This window comes from Wyeomyia smithii, chromosome 1 (assembly GCF_029784165.1).
Source record: "Wyeomyia smithii strain HCP4-BCI-WySm-NY-G18 chromosome 1, ASM2978416v1, whole genome shotgun sequence".
In the NCBI taxonomy this organism is placed as follows: Eukaryota; Metazoa; Arthropoda; class Insecta; order Diptera; family Culicidae; genus Wyeomyia; species Wyeomyia smithii.
Window position 1 is genome coordinate 50,217,195 of NC_073694.1, and position 26,489 is coordinate 50,243,683.

Below are 26,489 nucleotides of genomic sequence, written 5' to 3' on the forward strand. Positions count from 1 at the left end.
GGTAGAGATGTAGTTCTTAGTGGAAATGGAGCATTACGTTACTAGCAACAATCTCGAACAACTTAGAACCAACTGAGAGACTAGTTATGCCTCGATAATTTCTGACATTTCGACGATCACCAGATTTTAGAACTGGGAACATAAAAGATTGTTTCCATATCTTGGGGAAATTCCGTTGCTCGAACGACTTATTGATAATGTTTCGAAGTTGGTTTACTAGCGCATCAGCACAACGGCAGAATAAGATCGCTTGAGTTTCTTCGCGGCATCCATTATCCAAGTGGTAATTTCAAATGTTGCCAAATCAATCAAATCGACCGGAACATCAGCCGCCGCTGTATCTGTCTCGGCATCGGAAGCAACTCTATCAGCAAACGCTGGTGCAAACAAAGTTGCAAAAAACTCACACGATTCCGATTCTGAAGTCGAGTCTAAATCATCTAAGCGAACATTTACGGGCACCGAAAAACATTTTCGTTTGTAGTTGACAAAATTCCAAAAACCTTTGCGGTTTCTCCTAAGGTAAGTGGAGTCCATAGTAGGCACGACTTCCACTTCCGGATCTCACCCATTCGGTCGATAGTGGCATACGTGGCTTTGAAGTCGATTAATGGGTGGTGCCTAGGGGTTCTGTATGCACATGGTGAAGATTTGGTCCTTTGATCGTCCTTCAACGAAGCCGGCCTTGTAGCTTCCCACAAATGTGTTGACTAGTGGTGAAAGTCGTCGGAAAATGATTCGAGAAAGCGGCACTGCAGTTTGTCGCCTTTTTTTAGATAGGGCAGATAACTTCATCCTTTCCCTCCTCCGGTATCTGTTCTGTATCCTGTTACTATTTGATTGCCCGGCGTCACTCTCTTTTACAGGGTCGGCAAAATGCGCTCAAGGAGACTTCCCTTCCTATGTAGCTTTAAACCCGTCACTACCTGAAAACCAAATTTTCGGCTTACGCAAATAAGCAAAGAACTAAATTTTACGGCAACTAAGGTAATTTATTAGGGAAGAGCAAATTTTGTAAATTTATACAGGTTGGATCATGGCCTTCTGGCTCAATTTATTGGAAAGAAATCTTAAATTTCTATGACTCACTGCTGTCTGAAAACACCGTCGCCTGAAGCCGCCACCGCTGAATTTTCTGCTCGCATCGCTTCCTGTTGAATCACGCCGGCTCGCTGGCCGGCCGTTGCTGCTACTCGTTATTCACCAGGGTAGTGGATGTCGCTGGAACGTGCTCGGCCACCTTTGGCTCGAGAATTTCGCCCTATAACCGTAGGTCAACGAACGGTCAGGCTTCGAAGTGGGAACTCACTCAGGGCCGGTCTAATATGACCCGGCACGTGTTACTCAGCCGTATGGTAACGAACGGCTTGGAACAAAGGCACTCGCGCACTGTCCACCGGGGGATCGTAGGAGTCGCGTGGTCTGATTGGGGCCGTTTTACTGTGGCCTGACACTTCTTTAGCCGTATATTTACGAACGGCTGACTTCACTGGGACACTCGCGCACCGGGGACGAGGGTAGTTTTAGCGTTCTTCGTACTCGTCTTGGCATGGGGTGAACCTGGTTGGAATACGGACCGGGCCCCAGATAATAACGGCGTCACTTTAAAATGTTGACACCTATCGATTATTCGGGTCGCGCGAAAGGAATTAACTGTCTATAGTGGTAACTTGTCCCAGGAACTGATCCCGCGTGCTGGTTCAATAGTGCCTTTTATACCCGCCTCAGAACGCATGTCAGCTGACGATACTCTCCCGATCCGCAGTCGGACCAATCGCAAGACAGCACGTCGTCACTCCTCGATGTATGCTTCTTTCTCGAACGCATAGTTGGTTGGTGTACGTCTAGACTGCCGGCATTTCCGTACGAACAGCAGAGTCTCCTCACATCTCTCTACGCATACCAGATTCAACCCTACCTAACTCCTGTTTGACGTACGGAGATGTAATTGGTCTCCATTTGGTAGCACATCGGGTCTTTTTGCTACGCTGCCCATATTATGATTTATAGTTTTTTTTTTCAAATCTGGCGTGGCAACCGATTACATCCCGCTACGCCGTGTCTACTCATATGTTGCCAGTTAACTAAGTCTGGTATGCTTCATTGTTTGCTAGTAATATTATATAATGCTAGACGGTTATTTGCGTGAATAAGAACTTTTAACCGCAGAGTCGATCTCTCTTTAGATCTAACATAGCAAATCTCAAACCGAAACTTTGGAATTTGGGTTGTAACTTTTCTAAAGGTTACAATCCCAAATTTTTGCAATCAGTCAGTGCAAACAGGTGACAAGCTTTTCCGGGGCCATCATTTTTAGCTCCGAGACCATGCTTTCCAGCGGATCGCTTTCTCTGCCACCATGGTCCTCTGCCTACTCCTCCTCCTCCAGGCGGCGCTTTTTCTCCCGGAAGATTTGGGTTCACTGCATCTTCTTCTGCCGATGTCTTTCTACATTCTGACAAGTAGCACTGCGCATCTTAGCCGCTCGCGCAGCATTCTACTCATCCATCACCCTCCTGCATCCGTCGTCAAATCACTCATTTCGTTGGGCTCGTCCCACATGCCCGATGACCGTTACGCCAGCTGGTCCTTTTCCGGCAGCGCAGCTTCGAGCGAATGCGCGTAGTTTTTGGCGACGTTAGGCTGCTTCCGTTGCTCGAGATTTACCCGGGGCAGTTGACGCTACCGAATGTTATAAACTATAAAATCTGACGTCGATGAGTCTGAGAAGTGCCGACAATAAATCAGAACGTGGTCTATCTGTGTTTCTGTCTCATTTGGTGACCTTAAGGTGTACTTTTGTAGAAGGTTATGCTGGAAACAGGTACTACGCACGGTCATGCTCTTGGAGGCGGAAAAGTTGATCAGTCTTAGGCCCATTTCGTTGGTCAGCTGGTGCGTGCTAAATCTTTCAATCACTGGTTTGTATTCCTCCTCCTGGTCGACTGAGTGTTGAAATCCTCACTGACGATCTTGAAATCATGTTCTTGGCAGTGGTCGTACTCACGCCCAAACTGCGCGTAGAATTCATCCTTGTCATCTTCGTACTTCTGAGGTGAGGGCTGTGCACGTTTATGATGCTGTTGTTGAAGAACCGGGCCTTGATTCTCAATCTGCAAATGCGAGGGCTGATTGGCCACCACCCAATCACCCGTTTTCGCATCTCGCCCATCACTATAAAAGCTGTCCCCAGTTCATGTGTGTGAGCTCTGGTAGATGGCATGGCCATCCCGGAACGTACGTACTATTGAGCCCTTCCAGCACAACTCCTGCAGTGCTATGACTTCAAACCTGCGGGATCTCAATACTTCGGAGAGCACTCGTGTGCTCCCTTGGTAATTGAGAGATCGGTAGTTCCACGTTCCGAGTTTTCAATCGTTAGTACGTTCTCGTTGTGTGGGTGTGTGCCGATAGTTCCAGTTCGAATTTCTTTGTTCCACGTGCATTACTTGTGAGTGTTTTACGGTGGCGGCTTGTAATGCCTGCGCACTAAATCCCTGTCTCGCCGGCCTCCTCTAACCTGGAAAACAGACGCCGTTTTGAGCCGCTCTCAGCATGGAAGACAGACGCTCGGCAACTCAAAAGAGACCTTCTTTCCTGTCAGCATACGACCAAGTTCCCACCGAGGTTGGTTAGCCGATCTTCCCTTAGTTGCACGTATCCCAGTTGGCACTGTGGGGAGGTTGGGATAGGAGTGGCTGGATAAGAGGCTGAGGATCACGCATGGGGTCCATTTTATTCCTGTAGGTGCACTTGGCACCGACGGCACGCTTTATCAAGTCATTTATTAATCAAATTTAGTATATAAAAATTCTCAAAAATTGAGAAATGATGTTTTCAGCAAAATTGTAGATAATATTATCATGAAAAGCTTTGCTGAAGACTTTTTTGTTCTAGCTCCTTTTGTTTTTGGGACATAACATTTCATATTAAACTAGTTCCAAAATCAGTTTTTTTGAACACCCAAAAAATTTAGAAGGCAACAGTGTTCAACATTATTTTTGTATCATTCCGTCCCGAACGCTCGACGAAAACGGACACATTAAGTGATTGTCTCGCTATAAAATCGCTACTGTGTTAAGAAGAAAAAAAGCATTGCTTACTCGGTCGTGTTTCAAAGAGTGCGAAGTGCGGTGTAAAGACAAACTGATAATCCGAAGGTCATCCTGCTATTGTGCTATAGCTGTGTCGCTGCGAAGCTGCCCGTTCCAGCACCGAAAGACTCGGTGAATTTGCTATTGAAGACAACAAAAAAGAGGTACGTGATTCTTTGCCACTGTACTGTTGCGCTAGTTTGAGCGCAATGGATGTGGATCCCTTAGCCCCCGATCCCCCGTCTCCAAACCCACCCGACCCTGTCCCTCCTGTTCACCCCCCCCTCTGTCCCTGCTTTAGTCAATCCTCGTCCCAGGCTCTACCCAGACGGATCAACGGGTCCACTGGTTCTCTACATGAGGCCCAAACCAGGAGGAAAATCACTGAACACGTTACAAATCGCGAAAGATCTGACGTCACGATACAAGGCCGTGACCGAAATCGCAAAAGTCAGACCAAACAAGCTCCGTGTCGTGGTCAATGATCTGGATCAGGCCAATGATATAGCTCGCTCTGAGCTCTTTACACGCGAGTATCGCGTGTATGTACCTGCACGAGACGTGGAGATCGACGGTGTAATAACCGATTCGAGTCTGACTGTTGAGTGTATTCTGGGAAGCGGCGTCGGCTGCTTCAAAAAATCCACTACCGAGGCGAAAGTATTGGATGTTAAGCAATTACGGTCCATGTCGCTCGTCTCCGGTAAAAAAGTATACACTCCGTCAGACTCGTTTCGCGTTACGTTTGCCGGATCTGCACTCCTAGCCACGTTTCTATCAACCAGGTTCGTCTGCCTGTGCGTTTGTATGTGCCCCGTGTTATGAATTGCACCAATTGCAAGCAGTTAGGCCATACAGCTGCCTACTGCTGCAATAAGGCACGGTGTGGCAAGTGTGGGGAGACTCATGCGGAAGATTCTTGCAGTGTAAACGCTGAAAAGTGTATTCACTGCGGGGAAAATCTGCATGAGCTTTCCGCATGCCCGGTGTACATGCAACGCAGAGATCAAATTAAACGGTCTCTTAAGGAGCGCTCAAAGCGTTCTTACGCTGAGATTCTTAAGAAGACCGTGACCACTTCTACCATAACATCGAACCCTTTTGATCTGTTGTCTTCAGATGAAACCGACTCTGACGAACCACTAGAGGGAACTTCTTTTGCCTGTCTTGGGGAGACTAGAAAGAGGAAAAATCTTTCCTCTCCTAAGCTTCCCAGGAAAGGACCTAAGGTTTCTCAAGATGGAATGAATAATACGAACAAATCTAAAAGTGCTGCGGAAAGCCGAAGCAAACTCCTCCCGGGCTTGCAAATTTAAAGTCCCAGAAGGAGTTCCCAGCACTTCCTGGAACATCTGAAACCCCAGTTGTTCCTTTTGCACACCCAGATAATCAAATAAACTCTGGATTGGTGAATTTTTCTAACATCGTGGACTGGATTTTTGAAAACTTCAATATAGCTGATCCAATTAAAAATTTCCTCACAGTACTTCTCCCAACAGTTAGATCATTTTTGAAGCAGTTGATTGCCCAATGGCCCCTCCTTGCAGCGATTGTATCCTTCGATGCCTAATTTATCTGCGTATATGAAGGATCCTTTCTCTGTCTTACAGTGGAATTGTAGAAGTATTTTACCAAAAATTGATTCACTTGAAGTTTTGATAAATAAAAACAAATGCGATGCATTTTCCCTTTGTGAAACTTGGCTTACTTCAAATATTGATCTTAACTTCCATGGTTTTAATATTATTCGCCTTGATCGAGACACCCCATATGGAGGAGTACTTCTAGGGATTAAAAAGTGCTATTCTTTCTATCGTATTAACCTCCCCTCGATTCCAGGCATCGAAGTTGTCGCATGTCAAATGACAATACAAGGTAAAGAGCTTTGTATTGCCTCAATATATATTCCTCCCAGAGCGCAGGTTGGGCAACGGCTGCTCTTTGATTTAATAGAACTTCTTCCCTCGCCACGTTTGATTTTGGGAGACTTCAACTCTCATGGTGTGGCTTGGGGTTCCCCTTACAATGATAACCGCTCCTCTTTGATCTATAACCTTTGCGATGACTTCGACATGACTATTTTGAACAACGGTGAAATGACACGTATCCCGAAACCTCCAGCGCGCCCAAGCGCTTTGGATCTATCCTTATGTTCGACGTCGCTACGGTTGGATTGCACATGGAAGGTAATCCTCGATCCTCACGGTAGCGACCATTTGCCTATTCTTATTTCAATTACTAACGGTTCAAATCGCATGCGACCAATTGATATTCCGTATGACCTCACACGGAATGTCGATTGGAAGTTATACGAGGAAATGATTCCAAAAACGGTCGATTCGATTCAACATCATCCACCGCTTGAAGAATACAACCTCCTCGCGGGCTTGATTCTCGACGCCGCGTTGCAAGCCCAAACGAAGAAATACCCTGGCGTAACGATCAAAGAACCGCCTCCCACTCCGTGGTGGGACAAAGAATGCTCCGATGCCTACACGCACGCATCAAGATCCGACGCGTATCTTACCTTCCGGGATACAGACGATGCCGACGACTTTAAACGTTATTCGGAGCTTGATACCAAGTTTAAAAGCTTGACCAAGGCAAAGAAACGCGGATATTGGCGTCGGTTCGTAAACGAGACGTCGAGGGAGACATCAATGAGCACTCTTTGGAACACAGCCCGGAAAATGCGGAATCGCGTAACGGTCAACGAAAGCGAGGAGTCTTCAAGTAGGTGGATATTTGATTTTGCCAGGAAAGTATGTCCGGACTCTGTTCCTGCGCAAAACCACGACGCGATAGAATCACCTTTTACGATGGCAGAATTTTCAGTTGCCCTCCTGTCCTGTAACAATAACGCGCCTGGGTTAGATAGAATCAAATTCAACTTGTTGAAGAATCTACCCGGCAATGCCAAGAGGCGCTTGTTGAACTTGTTCAATAAGTTCCTGGTGCAAAACATTATACCGCAGGATTGGAGGCAAGTGAAGGTGATCGCCATCCAAAAACCAGGGAAACCAGCTTCTGATCACAACTCTTATAGGCCGATCGCAATGCTATCCTGTATCCGGAAATTGATGGAAAAAATGATACTCCGTCGCTTAGACCACTGGGTCGAATCAAATGGTCTGCTATCAGATACTCAGTTTGGCTTCCGCCGTGCCAAAGGGACGAATGATTGTCTTGCGTTGCTTTCAACAGATATTCAGCTGGCGTATGCTCGCAAAGAACAAATGGCGTCTGCGTTCTTGGACATTAAGGGGGCTTTTGATTCCGTTTCTATTGACATTCTTCCGGGTAAACTTCACCGACAAGGATTTTCTCCAATTTTAAACAACTTTTGCACAATTTGTTGTCCGAAAAGCACATGCATTTTATGCATGGTGATTTGGCAACTTTTCGAATTAGCTACATGGGTCTTCCCCAGGGCTCATGTTTAAGCCCCCTTCTTTATAATTTTTATGTAAATGACATCGACGAATGTCTGGCAAATTCATGCACGATAAGACAACTTGCAGACGACAGCGTGGTCTCTGTTACAGGAGCCAAAGCTGCCGATTTGCAAGGACCATTGCAAGATACCTTGGACAATTTGTCTGCTTGGGCTCTACAGCTAGGTATCGAATTCTCTCCGGAGAAGACCGAGATAGTAGTTTTTTCTAGGAAGCATGAACCTGCTCAGCTCCAAGCACAATTAATGGGTAAAACGATCTCTCAGGTTTTGGTGCATAAGTATCTTGGTGTCTGGTTCGACTCTAAGGGCACCTGGGGTTGCCATGTTAGGTATCTGATGAAGAAAAGTCAGCAAAGAGTAAATTTTCTTCGTACAATAACCGGATCATGGTGGGGAGCCCACCCAGGAGACCTTATAAGGCTTTACCAAACAACGATATTGTCTGTAATTGAGTACGGGTGTTTCTGCTTCCGCTCCGCAGCAAACACACATTGATGATCAAACTGGAGCGAATACAATATCGTTGTTTGCGTATCGCCTTAGGTTGCATGCAATCGACCCATACGATGAGTTTGGAGGTCTTAGCCGGTGTTCTACCGTTGAAAACCCGCTTCTGGAGCCTGTCTTCTCGTATTCTTATCAAATGTGAGGTCTTGAACCGTCCTGTGATTGAAAATTTTGAAAGGTTAATCGAACTCAATTCTCAAACCCGTTTTATGACATTGTATTTCAATCACATGTCCCAAAATATTAAGCCTTCTTTGAATATTCCAAATCGTGTCAACTTATCAAATACTTCTGATTCTACTGTGTTTTTCGATACATCCATGATAGAAGAAACTCGTGGAATCCCGGATCATTTACGCTTGCAGCGGATCCCCAAAATTTTTTCCAATAAATATCGAAACATCAACTGCAACAATATGTTCTACACTGACGGATCACTTCTCGATGGGTCCACTGGCTTCGGTGTCTTCAATAACAATTTAACCGTCTCCCATAAGCTCGATAATCCTGCTTCTGTTTACGTCGCAGAATTAGCTGCTATTCAGTACACCCTAGGGATTATCGAAAAAATGCCCACGGACCATTATTTAATTTTACGGACAGTCTCAGTTCTATTGAGGCTCTTCGATCGATGAAAGATGTTAAGCACTCTCCGTATTTTCTGGGGAAAATACGGGAACATCTGAGTGCTTTATCCGAAAAATCGTTTCAGATTAACTTAGCATGGGTCCCTTCTCACTGCTCGATACCGGGCAATGAGAAAGCGGACTCTTTGACTAAGGTGGGCGCATCAATCGGTGAAATTTATGAAAGACCAATTGCTTTTAATGAATTTTTCGCATTTGTACGTCAGAATACGATCATCAGTTGCCAAATTCTTGGACCAGAGGGGAACTGGGAAGGTGGTTACATTCCATGATACCCAAGGTATCGACGAATCCGTGGTTCAAGGTGTTGGATGTAGGTCGAGATTTCATTTGCGTGATGTCTCGGCTTATGTCCAATCACTATAGATTTAATGCGCATCTCCGTCGTATTGGGCTTGGTGAAAGTGGTATCTGTGCCTGTGGTGAAGGTTATCACGACATAGAGCACGTTGTTTGGTCATGCCCTGTACACCGTGACGCCAGGCCTAAATTAATAACTTCCCTCCGGGCCGAGGGTACAGAACCAGCTGTCCCTGTTCGTGATGTCTTGGCGAGTCGCGACCTACCCTACATGTCCCTTATATACATTTTCCTGAAATCCATCCATGCCCAAGTCTAGTCCCATTTCTTTCCACCCACATTCGACAAAACGGCAAGAACACGTCGTAGATCTCGATTTTGGAACCAGCAATTAAACCCCACACGAACTCGCCAGGAAAACCCGAGGACTTTCTTTATATCTTGGCTCAGCGACACACACCATATGGCAACTTGAACACCAGCGAACAACAACAACGAACCAAAACCAGCAACTAGACCCCGCACAATACCCTCAGAACCCGAGGATTACAAGCCCCTGTCCCAGCTCATGACATCGTGGCTTAGCAGAACAAATCCATACATGCTGCATATTCATTCGATGATCATCAGACGACCATTCAACTACAAAACACTGATTGAAAAATACATGCTAGTTTTAGGATAGACTTAATTTCAGCTCGTAGTCGGCAGCGAGGATAAAAAATTTGCTTATAGATTTTAAGTCATCCGATATAATTGGTGCCGTTAAACATTGAATTGTATTTGTGCCGTGTCAAATAAATGATTTGTGATGAAAAAAAAATAATTTTTGTATATCCGGACTATTTCGTGATAAGGGCGAATCGTCGCCCCTATCTAGGTTCACCCTAATCACGAAGTAATCCGGATTTGCATTCAAACACACAACTTTTCAAAAGACACAATAAAGATATAACTTTTACACAGACCGAGTAATTCCCAAAAAATGTTGAAAAAATTTCTTTTTGATTTGCATATCAGGCACTGAAGATGCTAGAAAGGATCAATTTTGTAGAGTAATTACAAAAATATTTCATTCTATGTAGGTTTTGTTTGTGCTTAACTAGGATCTGAGGATGTACAAAAAATGATGTTTGTATATTTAGGCAATAACCCGATCTGTGTAGAAGCTATCAAGCTGTCTTCTACAAAGTTGTGTGAAAGATGATATACAAGTATGTGTGAACCTTTTTGCCTTCTGAATACTACTTTTTTTTGGAAATTTAAAAAAATCTAATTTCGAGGACTGGTTTAGTACAGAAAACAAAAGGCGTTAGAAGAAAAGTGTCTTCAGCAAAGTTTTTTGTGATAGCCTCATCTACAATTTGCATTATTTTTTCTGTGTGGGTTAATCACTGCGTCCAGAATCGTTGATCTATTATAATATTGCCCGGGTGTCTGTTGTATTTCGCACTTCTATTATAAGTGTAGTGCAATTCTACAAAAAGGGGAAACCATTTTTATCGACCATTTTTTATCTGTCTGAAGGTTTGTACAGTTGTTCAAGAAGAGTCCTTTCCGAAGGACTCTGCTGAAAGATGTGAATAATTGCTCGACAAAAAAGGAACGCGGCACACTTCCCGTACGTGCAGTCAGAAGGACTGCACGGAATCACGTTCAATTAGAGACAATTTCCCCTCGCGGAACCACTACCTATCTTTGTTGTCCCATTGGCCTTTCTCGGCCTATCTCTATTTTAGTCCAGTTAACTTAACCTAATCTCTAAGCGACGATTCTTTGCGCTCTTTCGCTCCGACACATTTCGTAAACAAACCGGTAACTCACCCTCGCTCACGCGACGGCGATTTACACGGCACATCGCGGGCTCTTGTTTATAACAATTTCGCTTACGGGTAACTTTCGCAGTTTTCGTCACCCAAGCCAAGCAGACTACTTGATTTCAAGTGTAAGCAAATCTTGTGCTACTTTACTGAACAGGTGAAGGCTGTGTCGACATAGAAAGAATCCGGTAGAAAACCGGCGTCTTTCCGGGTTCTAAGTATGCCTCCTAATGTGACGGTACCTTGTAGGAACGCTGTCAAGGACGCGGGTGCCGTTACAGTTCCTTGTGCCAAAAGATGTCATTTTGTGCTATTAGCATTTTTTGTTTGAATCATCATTTCAAATACCAATTTGGAAAAGGGCTTATGTAAAAATGACATTGATGATTACAAATATTTTTAAAGCCAGACAGCATAGTTTGATCAGTGTAACGACTTCGGCACAGTTGTAGTTAATAATTTTGTCTTTCTCAAAAATATACTCATAGACTTGGGGCAAGACACTATTAACATATTTCCAATATTCGATATTTCAAAGTATTTATTGTTGCATTTTCAGGCACCCGTCTGCCTGTATCACAACTACTTGACAGCACATTATTGTCGGAGTCGGTCGGAGTGATATAATATGACACATAAACGATAAATATCAAAATATATCCAACAATATCGAATAACATTACCGAATTATTCTCTTGAAAATAAAGTTGTCTAGCCCCTAGCTCTGAGAAATAATTTATTTTTTAAGAAAGAAAAACAAAAAGATTGTAAAAATAGCTATGCTAAATTTATTTTATTTATTATTTATTTTATTTTATTTATTTTTGATCTTTAACCAATTACAGGTCGGACTTGGTTATCCGGAATTCGATTATCCGGAATTTATTTTTTTGTGTTCGTTTTCAATTTTTGTTCTGAAATTTTACCTTAAGTATCCCTGCTGGCATATTTGGTACCGTTAAACGGGGTAACATTGATCATTTTTTTCACTTTTCCGTGAGTATTTAAATATTTCACAACTGAAATTAGTGGTTTCACATTTTTAAAACCAGTACTGGCATCCTTAGATCTTGAGAGGTTAGTTTTTAAAGCTCTCCGAGAATCTTGAACATTAAAAACATTTGTTTTTCGTCGTTGTTTCAATTTTCCTTATTTGGGGTAACTTTGATCAGTTTAAATTTTGAATAGTTTTGAAACCTTTTTGAACTAAAAATGTTAGATAATGCTTTGATAACATGTTCAGAGACGCTTCCCGGATTGACATCACGTTCTCCTAGACAGACTTGAGTCCTGTCCTTGCACCTAGCCGCGGTATGTACTGCGAGTCATTTTTATGCCATACTAGCTGACCCGGCAAATATTAATGATTGGTTTTATCGGAATGACAACATCCTCGACTTTTGGCTTTTGTACATGACCTCTATTCCGGATATATATTGGGTACATTTCAGTTGTTTTCGTTGTTTTCCAGAAACTGAAAGTGGTCATCTTCTAATTCAAAACGGTGTCCAGGGTCAATGCTTGGATCCTTTACATCCTTTCGATTACGGACATATCCATATGTAGTAGTATCCGGTTATTTTTGGCTGTTTCCCAGAAGTTGCCATTTTTCAATTCAAACTGGTGTCTGAGGTCAATCTTTAGCTCCTTGCATTATTCTGGATCCGGTGATACTCATATTGGGAGGAATTTTGTCACTTTGGGCTATTTTTCAGGAACCGTAAGTCTCCATCTTGGATTTTAAAATGGCATTTGGAGACGATTTCTGGCCCCTGAGCGTCATTCTGTATAAGAAACACCCATATTGGGTGTTATTTCGGCTGTTTTCCAGAAACCGGATGTCAGCATCTTCGAATTCAAAATGGTGTCTGTGGTCGATTCTAGCTCCTGTGTATCATTCTGGTTCCGAAGATACTCACATTGTATGGAAATCGGCCATAATTCATAATGGTGTCTGAGGTCAATTTTCAGCTTCATTCTCGTTCCAGAGAGTGGTTTTTGGTCACTTTAGGCTGTTTTCCGGACACCGCAAGTCGCCATCTTACAATTCGAAATGTTGTCCAAGGTCGAATTGTGGCTTCAGTGCATCATAGCAATTCCGGGAATACCCATATTGGGTGGTATTTGGTAATTTGCCGCTTTTTCTCAGAAACTGGAAGTCGCCATCTTGGATTTCAAAATGGCATTTGTAAATAATATCGGGCCTCTGAGCGTCAATCTGGTTAAAGAAACACTCATATTGGCTGGTATTTGGTCATTTTCGGCTGTTTTCGAGACACCGGAAGTCGCCATCTTACAATTCAAAATGTTGTCTGAGGTCGTTTTGTGGCTTCAGTGCATCATAACAATCCCGGAAATACTCATATTGGGTGGTATTTGGTCATTTGCCGCTGTTTTTTGGAAACCGGAAGTCGCCATATTGGATTAAAAATGGCATTTGGGAACAATTTCTGGCCTTCGTACTTCAATCTGATTAAAGAAACGCTCATATTGAGTGGTATTCGATGAGTTTCGGCTGTTTTCCAGACACCGGAAGTTACCATCTTACAATTCAAAATGTTGTCTAAGGTCGATTTGTCGCTTCAGTGCATCATAACAATTCCGGAAATACCCATATTGGGTGGTATTTGGTCATTTGCCGCCGTTTTTCAGAAACAGGAAGTCGCCATATTGGATTTCGAAATGGTATTTGGAGACATGCCAGAAGAAGGAAGGGTGTCGAAACATTATGGACATGTTGGCTACACCTAAAAACATTCACCTGCCAAATTTGGTTATGTTTGCTTGATTGGTTCTCGATCTGTGCGAAATTTGAGTTTCATTTGTATGGGACCCCTCTCCTATAGAAGAGGGAGGGGTGTCGAACCATTATGGATATATTTGTTACCCTTAAAAACAATCACCTGCCAAATTTGGTTCCATTTAGTTGGTTAGTTCTCGAGATAAGCAGAGATTTTTGTTTCATTTGTTATAAACCCCTCCCTCACAGAAGAGGGAGGAGAGTAGAACCACTATGGACATGTTTGTTACTTCTTAAAACAGTCACATACCAAATTTGGTTGTATTTGGTTGATTGGTTCTCGAGCTGTGCGAAATTCGTGTTTCATTTGTATGCAACCCCTCCCTTGTAGAAGAGGGAGGGGTGTCAAACCATCAGGATATATTTGTTACCCTTAAAAACATCCACCTACCAAATTTGGTTCTATTTACTTGGTTAGTTTTCGAGATGTGCAATTTGTGTTTCATTTGTATGGGACCCCTCCCTTTCAGAAGAGGGAAGGGTCTCAAACCAACATGGACATATTAGCTACTTCTAAAAACATCCACATGCCAAATTTGGTTCCATTTGCTTCGTTAGTTTTCGAGATGTGCAGAAATTTGTGTTTCATTTGTATGGGACCTCTCCCTTGCAGAAGAGGGAGGGGTCTCGAACTATCTTAGTCACTTTTCCCGGCCCCTAAAACCCTTATATACAAAATTTCACGCCGATCGGTTCGGTAGTTTCCAAGCCTATATGAATCAGACAGACAGACAGAGCTGCATTTTTATATGTTTAGATATAATTTTACCTTTCGATGATGAAAAACGTAAACATTGGTCGCGAAATGTGCCAGAAGTATTTTGTAAGTCAGCAATCGTTGTAAAATGTTTGTGTTCAGAAAACGTATGTTGATTATATATGCAAGGCCTTTCCAACAACGGAAGTATCAATAGGCCAGCTCTAGCCTCTTACGTTCTATGCTCTAGCCAAGACCACATCCTGGCGTAGGCCAGGATGATGTCTTGGCAAGAACATAAAACTAGACTTTCTTAACAAATATGAATTAATTAAGTGTAAATGTAATAAATTTGACTAAAATTTTTTCTAGTCGATTGAGAAAATTAAATAATGGATTTGGAAAACATGTCAATGAATACGAAATGTTCAATATTCGACTAGTATAAAGTGCTTTTTTTGGCACTTACTGAGAGTAAGGAGTATAACGGTCAAATTAATTTTAAAATTTAGTTATCAAAACAGTAAACAATTTCAACCAATACAATATTGTTCAGACCTCGAACGACACAAGAGAGAGATGTTATACTCAAATTTAGCAAACGTAATCACCCGTTTACGGTACCATTTATGTCACTTCCAGTATGTTTGGGAAATGCTCGAACTAAGTGAAAATAATCAATGTCCGATTAATTTTGTCTGCTTCTAAAGATTTTTCCACTTTTCACTTCAGAAATAATTTCTGGTTACGCCACTACTTCATACTAGTAAAATTAAAAAAGGAAATTATTAAATTAAATTATTTTATTCTCGTTAATAGCAAATTTGAGTATTTTTTCTGTGGTTTGATTATCCGGAAGACTCGACTATCCGAAATGAATTTTTTTTTATGTTCCGGATAATCGAGTCCGACCTGTAGTTATTTGTTATAAATCGTCTTTTATTTTTTGTAAAGCTTCTTTTGGGTCGTTTGACCTGCAAAATGTTAACGTATCGTCCACAAAGAGGTTCAGTTCACAAGATCCTATCGCTGATCTCGCATCATTTAAGTATAAAATGAATAACAGTGGTCCAAATACGCTTCCTTGCGGTACACCAAGTGGAGCATTCAACAACGGCTACATGTATTCATCATACCTAAACAGTTGTGTTCTGTCAGTTAGGCAAGATTCAAATCAACATTGAAATTTTTTTCTTATTTGTGGCATCAAACGTCTTTGACAGAAGGCTGCAGTAGAAAACCTGCTGAAGACCCTCAAAACCCTAAATAATAACAATACCGAATACAAATTCTAAGCTTTCCGTGCTCTGCAAAGGGAGTATTGGAGCTATTAGTACCTAGGTCTGTTGTCGTGAAGCCAAAAAGGTTGGAATCCACTCTACATCCACATTCACATTTCAGTTAAATTGAATTTTATAGATGTAGAATAATTTATCATAAATATTTGCCTTTTTCATAGGATAAAAACATTCAATCTTTTAAAGAATCAATCAAAATGTCCCTCAACTTCCGCTATGCCAACTAAATCAACCATTTGCTAGTCATTTCCACATGCACTTTCCCACCCTTTTTGACGCGAATGCCATACTGACACGTGAGCTATTAAACTGATATGCACACCATCTTCGCGATAATTTGCATAATAGTTAGGTTGGCAATCTTCTTTCTTTCACTCTTTCACATACAATAATCTTCTGAACTGTATGATTATTCATGTTAGAGTCCACTTACGACAAAGCAACCGTGAGTATCTGCACTGATTTTCCATCCAAACAATCTATAACCATACACACAAAAAAGTGAAGCTGAGCACGCTTCTTCAGTAGAGAGCGCAGTATCGAGAAACAGTAGTTTTTTTTCCTGTATCGCTATTGTTTTCGTTTTTTACTCGTCTCTTGTCCCAATCTAATAGTGCATGAAAAACCAATTACTTACCCTCATGCACGGTCGGACACCTTTGGCTAGGTGCGAGGAGAAAAAAAACTGTAGGTGGCACAACGCATCACATGATAACTTGGCAGCTATTTTTTGTTCCTTTTCCTAGATTAAAATGTGAAATTTCACTCCGTTGCAGCGAACGAAGATGCAACGAAAACAAAAAAAAACATCAACAGACCGCAAGCCGTAACAGGCTGCGATCTAGTTTTCACCTGACAGCTTGCGCAACTTTTTGCACAGAGCTGTCAGAATTAAGCGACTACGTAACGGCTCAAAGTTGAGGATCGGCCCCGTTAAGCCGCGCGAGTGTCGAACAATCTTCAGAGGCATAGCTGCACGTATGAGCCGGGGTTAATTGGTTTTATGTTTCGTCACTTGTAAATGCAGACGGCCCGCGGTGCGGGGGATCACACTTGTTAACATGCAGCAAAGTTAATCGCTTCCCAGGGGTTATGGTTTGATAGCAAGCTGTAACAGTAATTACTCAAACAATGCCATCAATTATAGCACAGATCATTTGGGTTACAATTTGTGATGTAAGGATTACCTAACCGTCTGTTTTTTTGTTTTCTGTGTTATCTTACAGAACTTCAAGGAGAAGGACGCCGGTAAGGTGGTCGTGTACACAACCAGCATGGGCATTGTTCGGGAGACCTACGCGAAGTGTGCGAACGTGAAGCAGATTCTGAGGACACTGCTGGTCAAGTTCGAGGAGCGGGACGTCTTCATGAGTAACGATTACCAGCAGGAGATCAAGGAGCGAATGCAAAACGAGTCAATCCAAGTACCGCAAGTGTTTGTCGACGGCCAGCATGTGGGGGTAAGTTTGACATAGTATGATTTTCATTTAAATTTGCAAAATCGTTGAGCGATTGCGACACTGTTAACCTTCGTTTTTATTTGAGCATAATTTATTTCGAGCACCTTAACTGTCGAAATCACAAAGTGCTCGAAAACGGAAACAAAAAATATTCATTTGAAAGTAAAGGTTATTGGCATCGCTATCGCCTGACAATTTTGAATTAAAATTACTTTGCCAAGCCCTGATACTGATACTCGTCGTATGTGTTGACATGAACCATCCCATTCCGTTCACATTCCGATTAATTCAACGTCATCAGCGTTCGTTAAAGCGCGCAATTAACAACGAACCCGATATCATCGGTTTATCTATTCGTTGTAACTTAGCCAATAATTCATAACCTTAAATTGAAAGAAACTCTTTGGTGCAGGGTCGGCGAGTTTTATTTTATACCGTCCTAGTAATAATGTAATAATTTGCTCGCCATTCACGGTGTTTTTTTTTTAATGTCCACATCGGCAAGTTGAGTTTGGCATCTTCTGCTAAGTCGTGGTGATGGCGGGAGAGGGGCACTGCTGGGCAGCAATAAAAGATCCGTGTTGTGATCCGACTTTGTAACGGATCATAAGTGCCAAGGTTGCGGCAATCACCGCACTACAGTGGTGTCCCTTTCCGATCATTCAAGTCACGTTTCGAATCGTCCGTACAGCACCTGTGCCCCATGATCCGAACCGAAGTAGACAACCGAGGTCTCAGCAGTGAAAAGATGTGCATTTTAGTGATTGCAGGGTTGATGATGAGCTGTCATTGATCGTGTTGAAAAACCTTATGTTGGACGTGTACTTGCCAAATAACTTCGTTCTAATGTGGGATCGAATATCAACCGCCATCAAGTTGAGCTCCGTGCAATAACAAAAACATGCGGAGCTGTTACGAAATCGAGACGGCCGGTTACATGTGAATGACAATTGTTTTATTATTGTTTTTTTTCCATGATTTAAGCCATGGTGAACACGTGCCAAAATGTTTTAATCAACCGGTTGCCCCAACATGAGCGGTATTGCACGTTTAGGGTGAAGAAAAATAACGAATAATGTCATGAAATATTTATGCGTTTAGCGCTCAAGTCAACAGCGGATTTGGCGGAACTAATACTTAATATACCGGCTGCAATCGAAGCTGAGTGAAACTGATTAGCTTCGGGCTAAGAAATTACCTGGCGATTTGTACGCTGTAAACGTTCGCGGTTGTTTTTTTGCGAACGAAAGTGAAAATTCGATCATGAATTATCGCCATTTTCCCGTTATCTTAACTGAATATCTTCGATTGGACATTAAGCTTTGTACATCGGTGCTTTCTTCAAAAAAAGGCGATGTATTCTTTCTTAAAAAAAAATAGCTGATTACCTAATCCTAATCGGAATTCAATCCCATGCATTTTTGGTTAGGGCAACTTAAAGATTGAACTCTATTCAAATCCATAATTTTAGACCAAATTGCAAGGAGATCGTAATCATTATCACTTGCTTGGAGGCAAATAATTTATACTAACAAAAATACCGCCTCTGCTCAAGAAAATAGCGAAACTCGAGCATTTTTAGCTTTTCTGCAAATAAAAACCACCTTAGAGTTCAAAAAGGCGACGGGCGTCAATTAAAAAGGTATCATCACGGTTCTGGAAATATTAATATTAATGAATATTAATAAATATTTGAATATTTAGTTTAGCTCTCCAACAACCGGAAATCGGCATCAAATAGCGATTCTTAGTGTCCGGGTATAGTCTCCAATTAAAAAAATCAATATTGGGGAATACAAAAACGATTGGACAAGACAACAAAACTTTTTTGCTTTTACTCAGTTTATTAAGTATAATTAAGTAAGAGCAAAAAGTATTGTTCAATCGATTTTGTATTGTGAAGCTCTCACGTTAGCACTGCTAAAATTATTGTAAATTGGGGAACATAACAACATTTTTTTAATGTTACCTAGCTTTACAGAAATTAGAAGTCGCTAACTGGATTTCAAAGAGGCATCAGATACCAATTTAACGTTTCATAGTAAAACGTGGTGAATAAAAAAACCAGCAAGGTAACCGGTATGGTTGATATTGTATTGAAATAAACAAAATTAATACTACAAGAGTTACAGCCCTAGGGTTGTATTTGCCAACAATTACATTCACTGTACTACGAAGACAGCTAATATAAGTATAATATTTTATTTGTTAAGTTAAAAAAAATCAAACAATGTTGAAATGTAAGAAAAAGATTCTGAATAGATCCTAGTAAATGGACAAATATTCACGAGCACTCGCCGGCTCTTACTCTTCTATGAATCAGTATTTTTAGGAACTAAATCGTTCGATATTATGTCGTTCACGGATATTTAGTAAATATCGAAGATAAAAAATCAACGAAAACAACTTATAACCGTAGCAAAAATGTTCAATTTTTACTCAACAAGAATTGGTTTATGGTGTTTATGGTAATCATATTCATGAGATAAACTTTCAATCACCATTAGTAGCAGCATTGCAGTTTCGGTTGCACGCTAATAGAAGTCGTGCCGGCTGCAGTGATAGACGACGAGAAACTAGCGGCGCTCTGCACCACATATACTTTACGGTACTGTTGCTTCATCAGCATATTTTCTTTCAAGACATCATTTTCTATTACGTTCTAACAGCAGGTTTAGAAATTGTTCAAGAAAAAGGGTTGTTTCAAACTTTTCGAAAAACCTTTACCTTCGAGACATCAAATTAGTCTAGGTTAATGAAAGCAAACATAAATTGACCTATTGTGACGGGGAAACTCGTCGTTGTTTTTTGGATATTGATACAGAGAATATCACAGAGGGAATGGTTGGTGTCTATTCATGTAGTCTGTGCTAGGAATGCTCGCATGGGTCATTGTTCGCGTTAATTTGTCCTTGACACTTTTTATAGATTTTTACCGCTTTGCAATAAAAAAAATAATGATAAGTAGCGTATTACAAAATTGTTCAACATTTTATCAATCCAACAACATATTGGTTATTGTTATACATTATGTGGTTATACTGTTATTATCGTTTGAAATCTGACGCAACATTTGCCAGTTGCAGTTCCAATTTCACAGAATGCATACCAGTATAGAAAACAAAGACGTAGTCCCACGTCAAAAATTAAATGAACAAAGTAAAAGATAATTTCTTTCTAGCTACTGTCATCGAGTCACAATGAACATTTTCGTTGTCGAACGTGTTTGATTACGAGTTTTTTCCCGCCTGGTGTTTTTTCTTTTTTTTAATTTTTTTTTCTTTTTTTTTTCCTTTTTTTTCTTTTTTTTTCTTTTTTTTTCTTTTTTTCGTTTTTTTTTCTCTGGTGTTAATCGTTTATTTCCTGTGATCGTCTTAACTATCCCGGCTTATGTCCAATCACTATAGATTTGACGCGCATCTCCGTCGTGTTGGGCTCGGGGAAAGTGGTATCTGTGCCTGTGGTGAAGGTTATCACGACATAGAGCACGTTGTTTGGTCATGCCCTGTACACCGTGACGCCAGGTCTAAATTAAAAGCTTCCCTGCAGGCCGAAAGTAGGCAGCCGGCTGTTCCTGTTCGTGATGTCTTGGCGAGCCGTGACCTATCCTACATGTCCCTTATATACGTTTTCCTGGAATCCATCCACGCCTTAGTTTAATCCTATTCCCTTCCGCCTACATCCAATCAAACGACAAGAACACGTTAAAACCCCGGATCCGGAAACAGCAACTAGACCCGCACGATACTCTCAGGTCCCGAGGGAGACAACCCAATATGCCAGTCCGTAAAATTTTAGCCCAGCAGCGGAACATATTCAATATGCTGCTTACCTATGGCGATGGAAAACCATCAAACAACAAATCAGTGCTTTTAATGCAAAACATTCTAGCTTTAAGTTAGATTAGTTTTAGCTCGTAGTCGGCAGCGAGGATAAAAAATTTGCTTTTAGTTATTAAGATACTTTAGAAAGTAAGCTACCAGATATAATTGGCGCCGTTAAACATTAAATTGTATTTGTGCCGTGTCAAATAAATTATAGATGAAGAAAAAAAAATCGTCTTAACTGACGAATATACTGTCGCAAAGTATGAATCATTTTCAGTGGCGACGCGCGTCGAGTATACATACTCCGAATAAAAACATAAAGTTGGCTTGGGCCTGCTCTTCGATCCACTGCAAGCAACTGTGACGACGGACACGAACAGAAGCACCCAAAATTATTTTCAATCGAAAATCGTCGGGTGATAGTGACGCTGTCAATCAATCATTTTTGAGCACTCCAGCTATCAAAACCAATACAGTTTTTATGTGATTTACAAAGTGCTGGACAGGAAACAAATGATTTTCAATTGAAAGCGTATGCTTAACAGATTCACGAACTGACGAATTTCAATCGAAAATATTTTTTTAAACTCTGCCGACGCCTCGAAAAAATCTATAATTAGGATTTATCCAATTTAATGTGACTGACCTTTGATATATATAGAAAAATTTCAAGCTTCTTACGCGTTTCTGGTACGAAACTAAAAAATGTGCAAACAAGCATAATTTCCATAGCCTAACTTAGCTTGACTGATTGCACATATCAATTGTATGTTCAATCAGTCATTCCGTGATTTATTCGAATCAGTAAAATTGCCCAGTGAATCAACTGAATGGGAATCAATAACAGCGCCGGCCACTTCCTTGTAGTTGGAAAAAGAAAAGGGATGCTAGATAGTGATATTCGCTGATTGGAGACCGTGTTCACGTCTGCATTTCCACAAAGGTCACAGGAAGGAAATTTTTGCTAGCAGGGAAGGAAAAGTTGGATCAGAATTCATCTTGATAAGTGATGCGTTCATACATATAATTCCCACCCGTCTCTATTTAGCGATTTCCGGTTCATAATAGACAATAGAATGCTGTTGGAGAAGCTGCATAGCCGCAAGGTTACAGAGTCCGCTTTGTCCAGCGAATGGTCGTAGGTTCGAATCTAAATAGAATCAGACCATTCGATGTCAAAACTGGACTTTAAAGTGCGGGTTCATTATCAGGCTCCCCACTACTTACCCTTCCTTTACGCTGAAATCTATAACACCTTCGCGTGACTTCCTCTTAACAAAAATAGACAGACAGGACTACATTTTTATATGTTTAGATTACAAATCAAAGAAAAAAGAGGTGGCTTGAACCTAGTCGTAAGCAAATAAAAGTCTGTTCTCAGTCAAGCTGACTGAGAAAATGAAGCACAATTAGCTTATTTATACTTGGTACCAGCTTAGACCAATAGAAAGTAAGAATGCTGTCGGGGCCGCGCACAATTGTGTATGGGGTTTATTTCAATAGAGCAAACATATGTTCAACTTCCTGATTTGAGACCAATTTGAACCAACAGACAATAGGATGGTATGTTCATGGTTTATTTCACAAAAATCAAAGTTGAAATGATAAATTTGCGCATGATTATTAGATGAGAAAAAAATAGGTTAAAAATAAATTTTCACAGGAAATAGATGAAAGAGAGTGGCGATGAAAATTATTGATGTAACGAGAGGAAATAAAGTTACCTAATGAGTTTTAAATTGAGCAATCAATAAAATACCTTGGCAATCATTTACAGTTTTTGTTCAATATTTAAATCTTTTCTATGAGAAACTGTATTTTTAAAAGTTGAAAAACTTAGAAAGGGAATGAGAAAAGTCGTCAGATTGACCTTCAAACAAAAGTTTTGAATCATCACACGCAAAAGTTCAAGCTTACATCAATCGATGTAAGTTGCACAATAAATGCTCTGGCTTTGCACAACAAATACGTCAAGAGGATAACGCAACAGTTGCGTAATGAATACATTGACAGAGACCGAAATCAGAATATGTATAATACTTGTTTCGTTGGGATCATCACCGCCTAATTTTATTTCTGTTGAATTATCGACGTTTATCGGTGAGAAATAAATTAAAAGCCACAAATTTCCGGACGTTTCGAGTTACTTATTTATTTTTTCAGTCATTTTCAGCGGATTCTACGAATACATAAAACTACAAAACCTTACTAACATTTTTCAAACAACACTTACTTGCTAGACTAAAAAACTATACCGGCGTACTGTTTCACTTCTATCGATCTGTTTATTCCCTCCTTTTACCTTCTATCAATGACAGATCTTATTGTTTCTGTTGTTGTTTACTGTTGATCTTTAGCTTTTCAAACAACCCGTTGTAAGCCGATCTAAATTTGATCGAATCACGCTGTAGGTTGAATGTGTTTTCCTCACCTTTAATTTTTATGTAAAAAGTTTCTGCTATGAGACGTGTGTCAGTTTTAGTTATCTCGTCATGTATTCTTGTTTTTTCAAAATCGAAAATATGTCCCTCATTTATTGTGTGTTGTACTAATCCCGTGGTACCTATGCTTTTTGACTTGACATCATTTTTATGTTGATCTATTCGTTTCTTTAAAAATTGATTAGTTTGGCCAATATATGATTTATCAGTGCAAACACCGCATGGTATTTCATAAACCACATTAGTTTTTCGATGTTTTTCAATTTTGTCTTTCAATTTCGAGAAGATTATATCCTTAATTTTGTCAGTTGGTTTGAAAGCTAATACAATGTTGAATTGTCTTAAATATTTTCTCAGTTTTTCTCCTAAGCCTGGTATGTATGGTGTTGAAATAAACTAAGGGCTAAGTGTCGTCTTGCTAGTGGTCGTATTGTAATGTTTTTATGTTCGTTCTTGTATTAATCTGTTAATCAAAACTTTTGGGAAATAATTATTACCGAGAATATACCTAACTGTTTCTAAGCTTGTTGGTCTGTATTCTGGCTGACTTAGTTTCAAAGCTCTATCAATAAGTGTTATAGCTGTATTTTTTTGTGACTCATGGGGCTTACAGAATTATAGCCAAGATATCTACCTTCTGAGTCTTTAGGCATCCATTCGGTAGTTACCTTGCCGTTCTCCCGCCTGACTATGGTGTCCAAAAACCTAAGTTTAGCGTTGTCTTCTAACTCTAAGGTGAATTGCAGTCTCGGGTGGAAACTGTTGAAAACAGCCAACATCCGATCTACTTTGTCCTTTCGTACAGCTGCCACGCAATCATCCAAAAAGGCTGGTGTGATGTTTTCCTGTTGAAGTTGATCTAGAGCAGTGTTTTCCAATCTCTCCAATACAATATTTGCCACCACTGAAGTGGAAATTTTCACCAATATACCAAAGGAAAATTTTATGGAAATGCTCGCACTTCGCGTTTCGGAGTCGGTTTTTTAAACAAGAGTTTGCGTTACCGATGGGATTGCCACTTTCTCCAGTGGTGGCAAATATTGTATTGGTAGAGATTGGTAAACACTGTATAGTGTATAGAGATTGGTAAACACTGCTCTAGATCAACTTCAACAGGAAAACATCACACCAGCCTTTTTCAAGCGGTATGTGGATGATTGCGTGGCAGCTGTACGAAAGGACAAAGTAGATCGGATGTTGGCTGTTTTCAACAACTTCCACCCGAGACTGCAATTCACCTTAGAGTTAGAAGACAACGCTAAACTTAGGTTTTTGGACACCATAGTCAGGCGGGAGAACGGCAAGGTAACTACCGAATGGATGCCTAAAGACTCAGGAGGTAGATATCTTGACTATAATTCTGTAAGCCCCATGAGTCACAAAAAAATACAGCTATAACACTTATTGACAGAGCTTTAAAACTAAGTCAGCCAGAATACAGACCAACAAGCTTAGAAACAGTTAGGTATATTCTCGGTAATAATTATTTCCCAAAAGTTTTGATTAACAGATTAATACAAGAACGAACATCAAAACATTACAATACGACCACTAGCAAGACGACACTTAGCCCTTAGTTTATTTCAACACCATACATACCAGGCTTAGGAGAAAAACTGAGAAAATATTTAAGACAATTCAACATTGTATTAGCTTTCAAACCAACTGACAAAATTAAGGATATAATCTTCTCGAAATTGAAAGACAAAATTGAAAAACATCGGAAAACTAATGTGGTTTATGAAATACCATGCGGTGCTTGCACTGATAAATCATATATTGGCCAAACTAATCAATTTTTAAAGAAACGAATAGATCAACATAAAAATGATGTCAAGTCAAAAAGCATAGGTAACACGGGATTAGTACAACATACAATAAATGAGGGACATATTTTCGATTTTGAAAAAACAAGAATACATGACGAGATAACTAAAACTGACACACGTCTCATAGCAGAAACTTTTTACATAAAAATTAAAGGTTAGGAAAACACATTCAACCTACAGCGTGATTCGATCAAATTTAGATCGGCTTACAACGGGTTGTTTGAAAAGCTAAAGATCAACAGTAAACAACAACAGAAACAATAAGATCTGTCATTGATAGAAGGTAAAAGGAGGGAATAAACAGATCGATAGAAGTGAAACAGTACGTCGGTATAGTTTTTTAGTCTAGCCAGTAAGTGTTGTTTGAAAAATGTTAGTAAGGTTTTGTAGTTTTATGTATTCGTAGAATCCGCTGAAGATGACTGAAAAAATAAATAAGTAAGTCGAAACGTCCGGAAATTTGTGGCTTTTAATTTATTTCTCACCGATAAACGTCGATAATTCAACAGAAATAAAAATATATGTATAATACACACAAAATCGTAGTATTTCGGTAGACTTCGGTTTTGGGCAAACGATCAGTTTTGGGGTGCTCAAAAACCCGCTGGTTACTTTCACGAGTCGGTGCGTATCAAAGGCTCGTGCATCCCTAATCACAGTCAGCAACCGAAAACAGCTATAAGCGAGCCTTGAGAACAGAACTTACTGACGCTGGTGCCAGTAACGTGGAACCGAATGCATATGAATAAAACCAGAGTTATCGTTAAATGCAAAATGTTTCAAACAAATCCAATGTCTTTTTATTTGTTACTGATTCGATGATGTTTTTAAATGACCGGATTCATGAGAGTGAATCAATCAGTTCATATTTGCATTAACCATTAACCCATTAACCAAGATCATCAGATTTCTGCTTGCACTGCTTCAACGATAGCAGCATTCTGAAAAATATTACCAATACCAGTATAAATCATCATCATGGCAATAGACCTTCCTATCTGCGCTAGTCTTAGTGGTCGATTTCACTAATACAAGTTTAATTTTGGTTGCAAATAATCAACACGCTGGTAGTTACAAAAAATTTTCTCCTGCCCCGAGCTTTTATTCAAGTTGTAAGCCGATTTTTACTTTTATTTCATCTGGTTTTCCACTAAAACAAAGTTTTTTAAAACAGGTAACACTAATGAACTAGGATTCATAATTGCAATATTTTTCGAAATTTAATATCAGCTGATTTTTTGGTTGAAAACAAATCGATTTTATTAGGATACAGACTAAGTCTGTATTGGTGAGATCTGGCGTAGAAAGCTCT

The 26,489-nt window shown here is 40.4% G+C and overlaps 1 protein-coding gene across 5 annotated transcripts in view; it reads left to right on the forward strand.

Annotated features, from left to right (window-relative positions):
• Positions 1-26,489, forward strand: part of LOC129717863 (uncharacterized) — a 123,257-nt gene that overhangs the window by 93,238 nt on the left and 3,530 nt on the right. For all 5 annotated transcript variants that reach the window (XR_008726766.1, XR_008726767.1, XR_008726765.1 and 2 more), the window contains exon 3: positions 16,847-17,080. Coding sequence is in view for 1 of the 5 variants with exons in the window: in XM_055668094.1 (XP_055524069.1) it covers positions 16,847-17,080 (234 nt within the window). In the remaining 4 variants the exon portion in view is untranslated. The remainder of the gene's footprint in view (positions 1-16,846; positions 17,081-26,489) is intronic.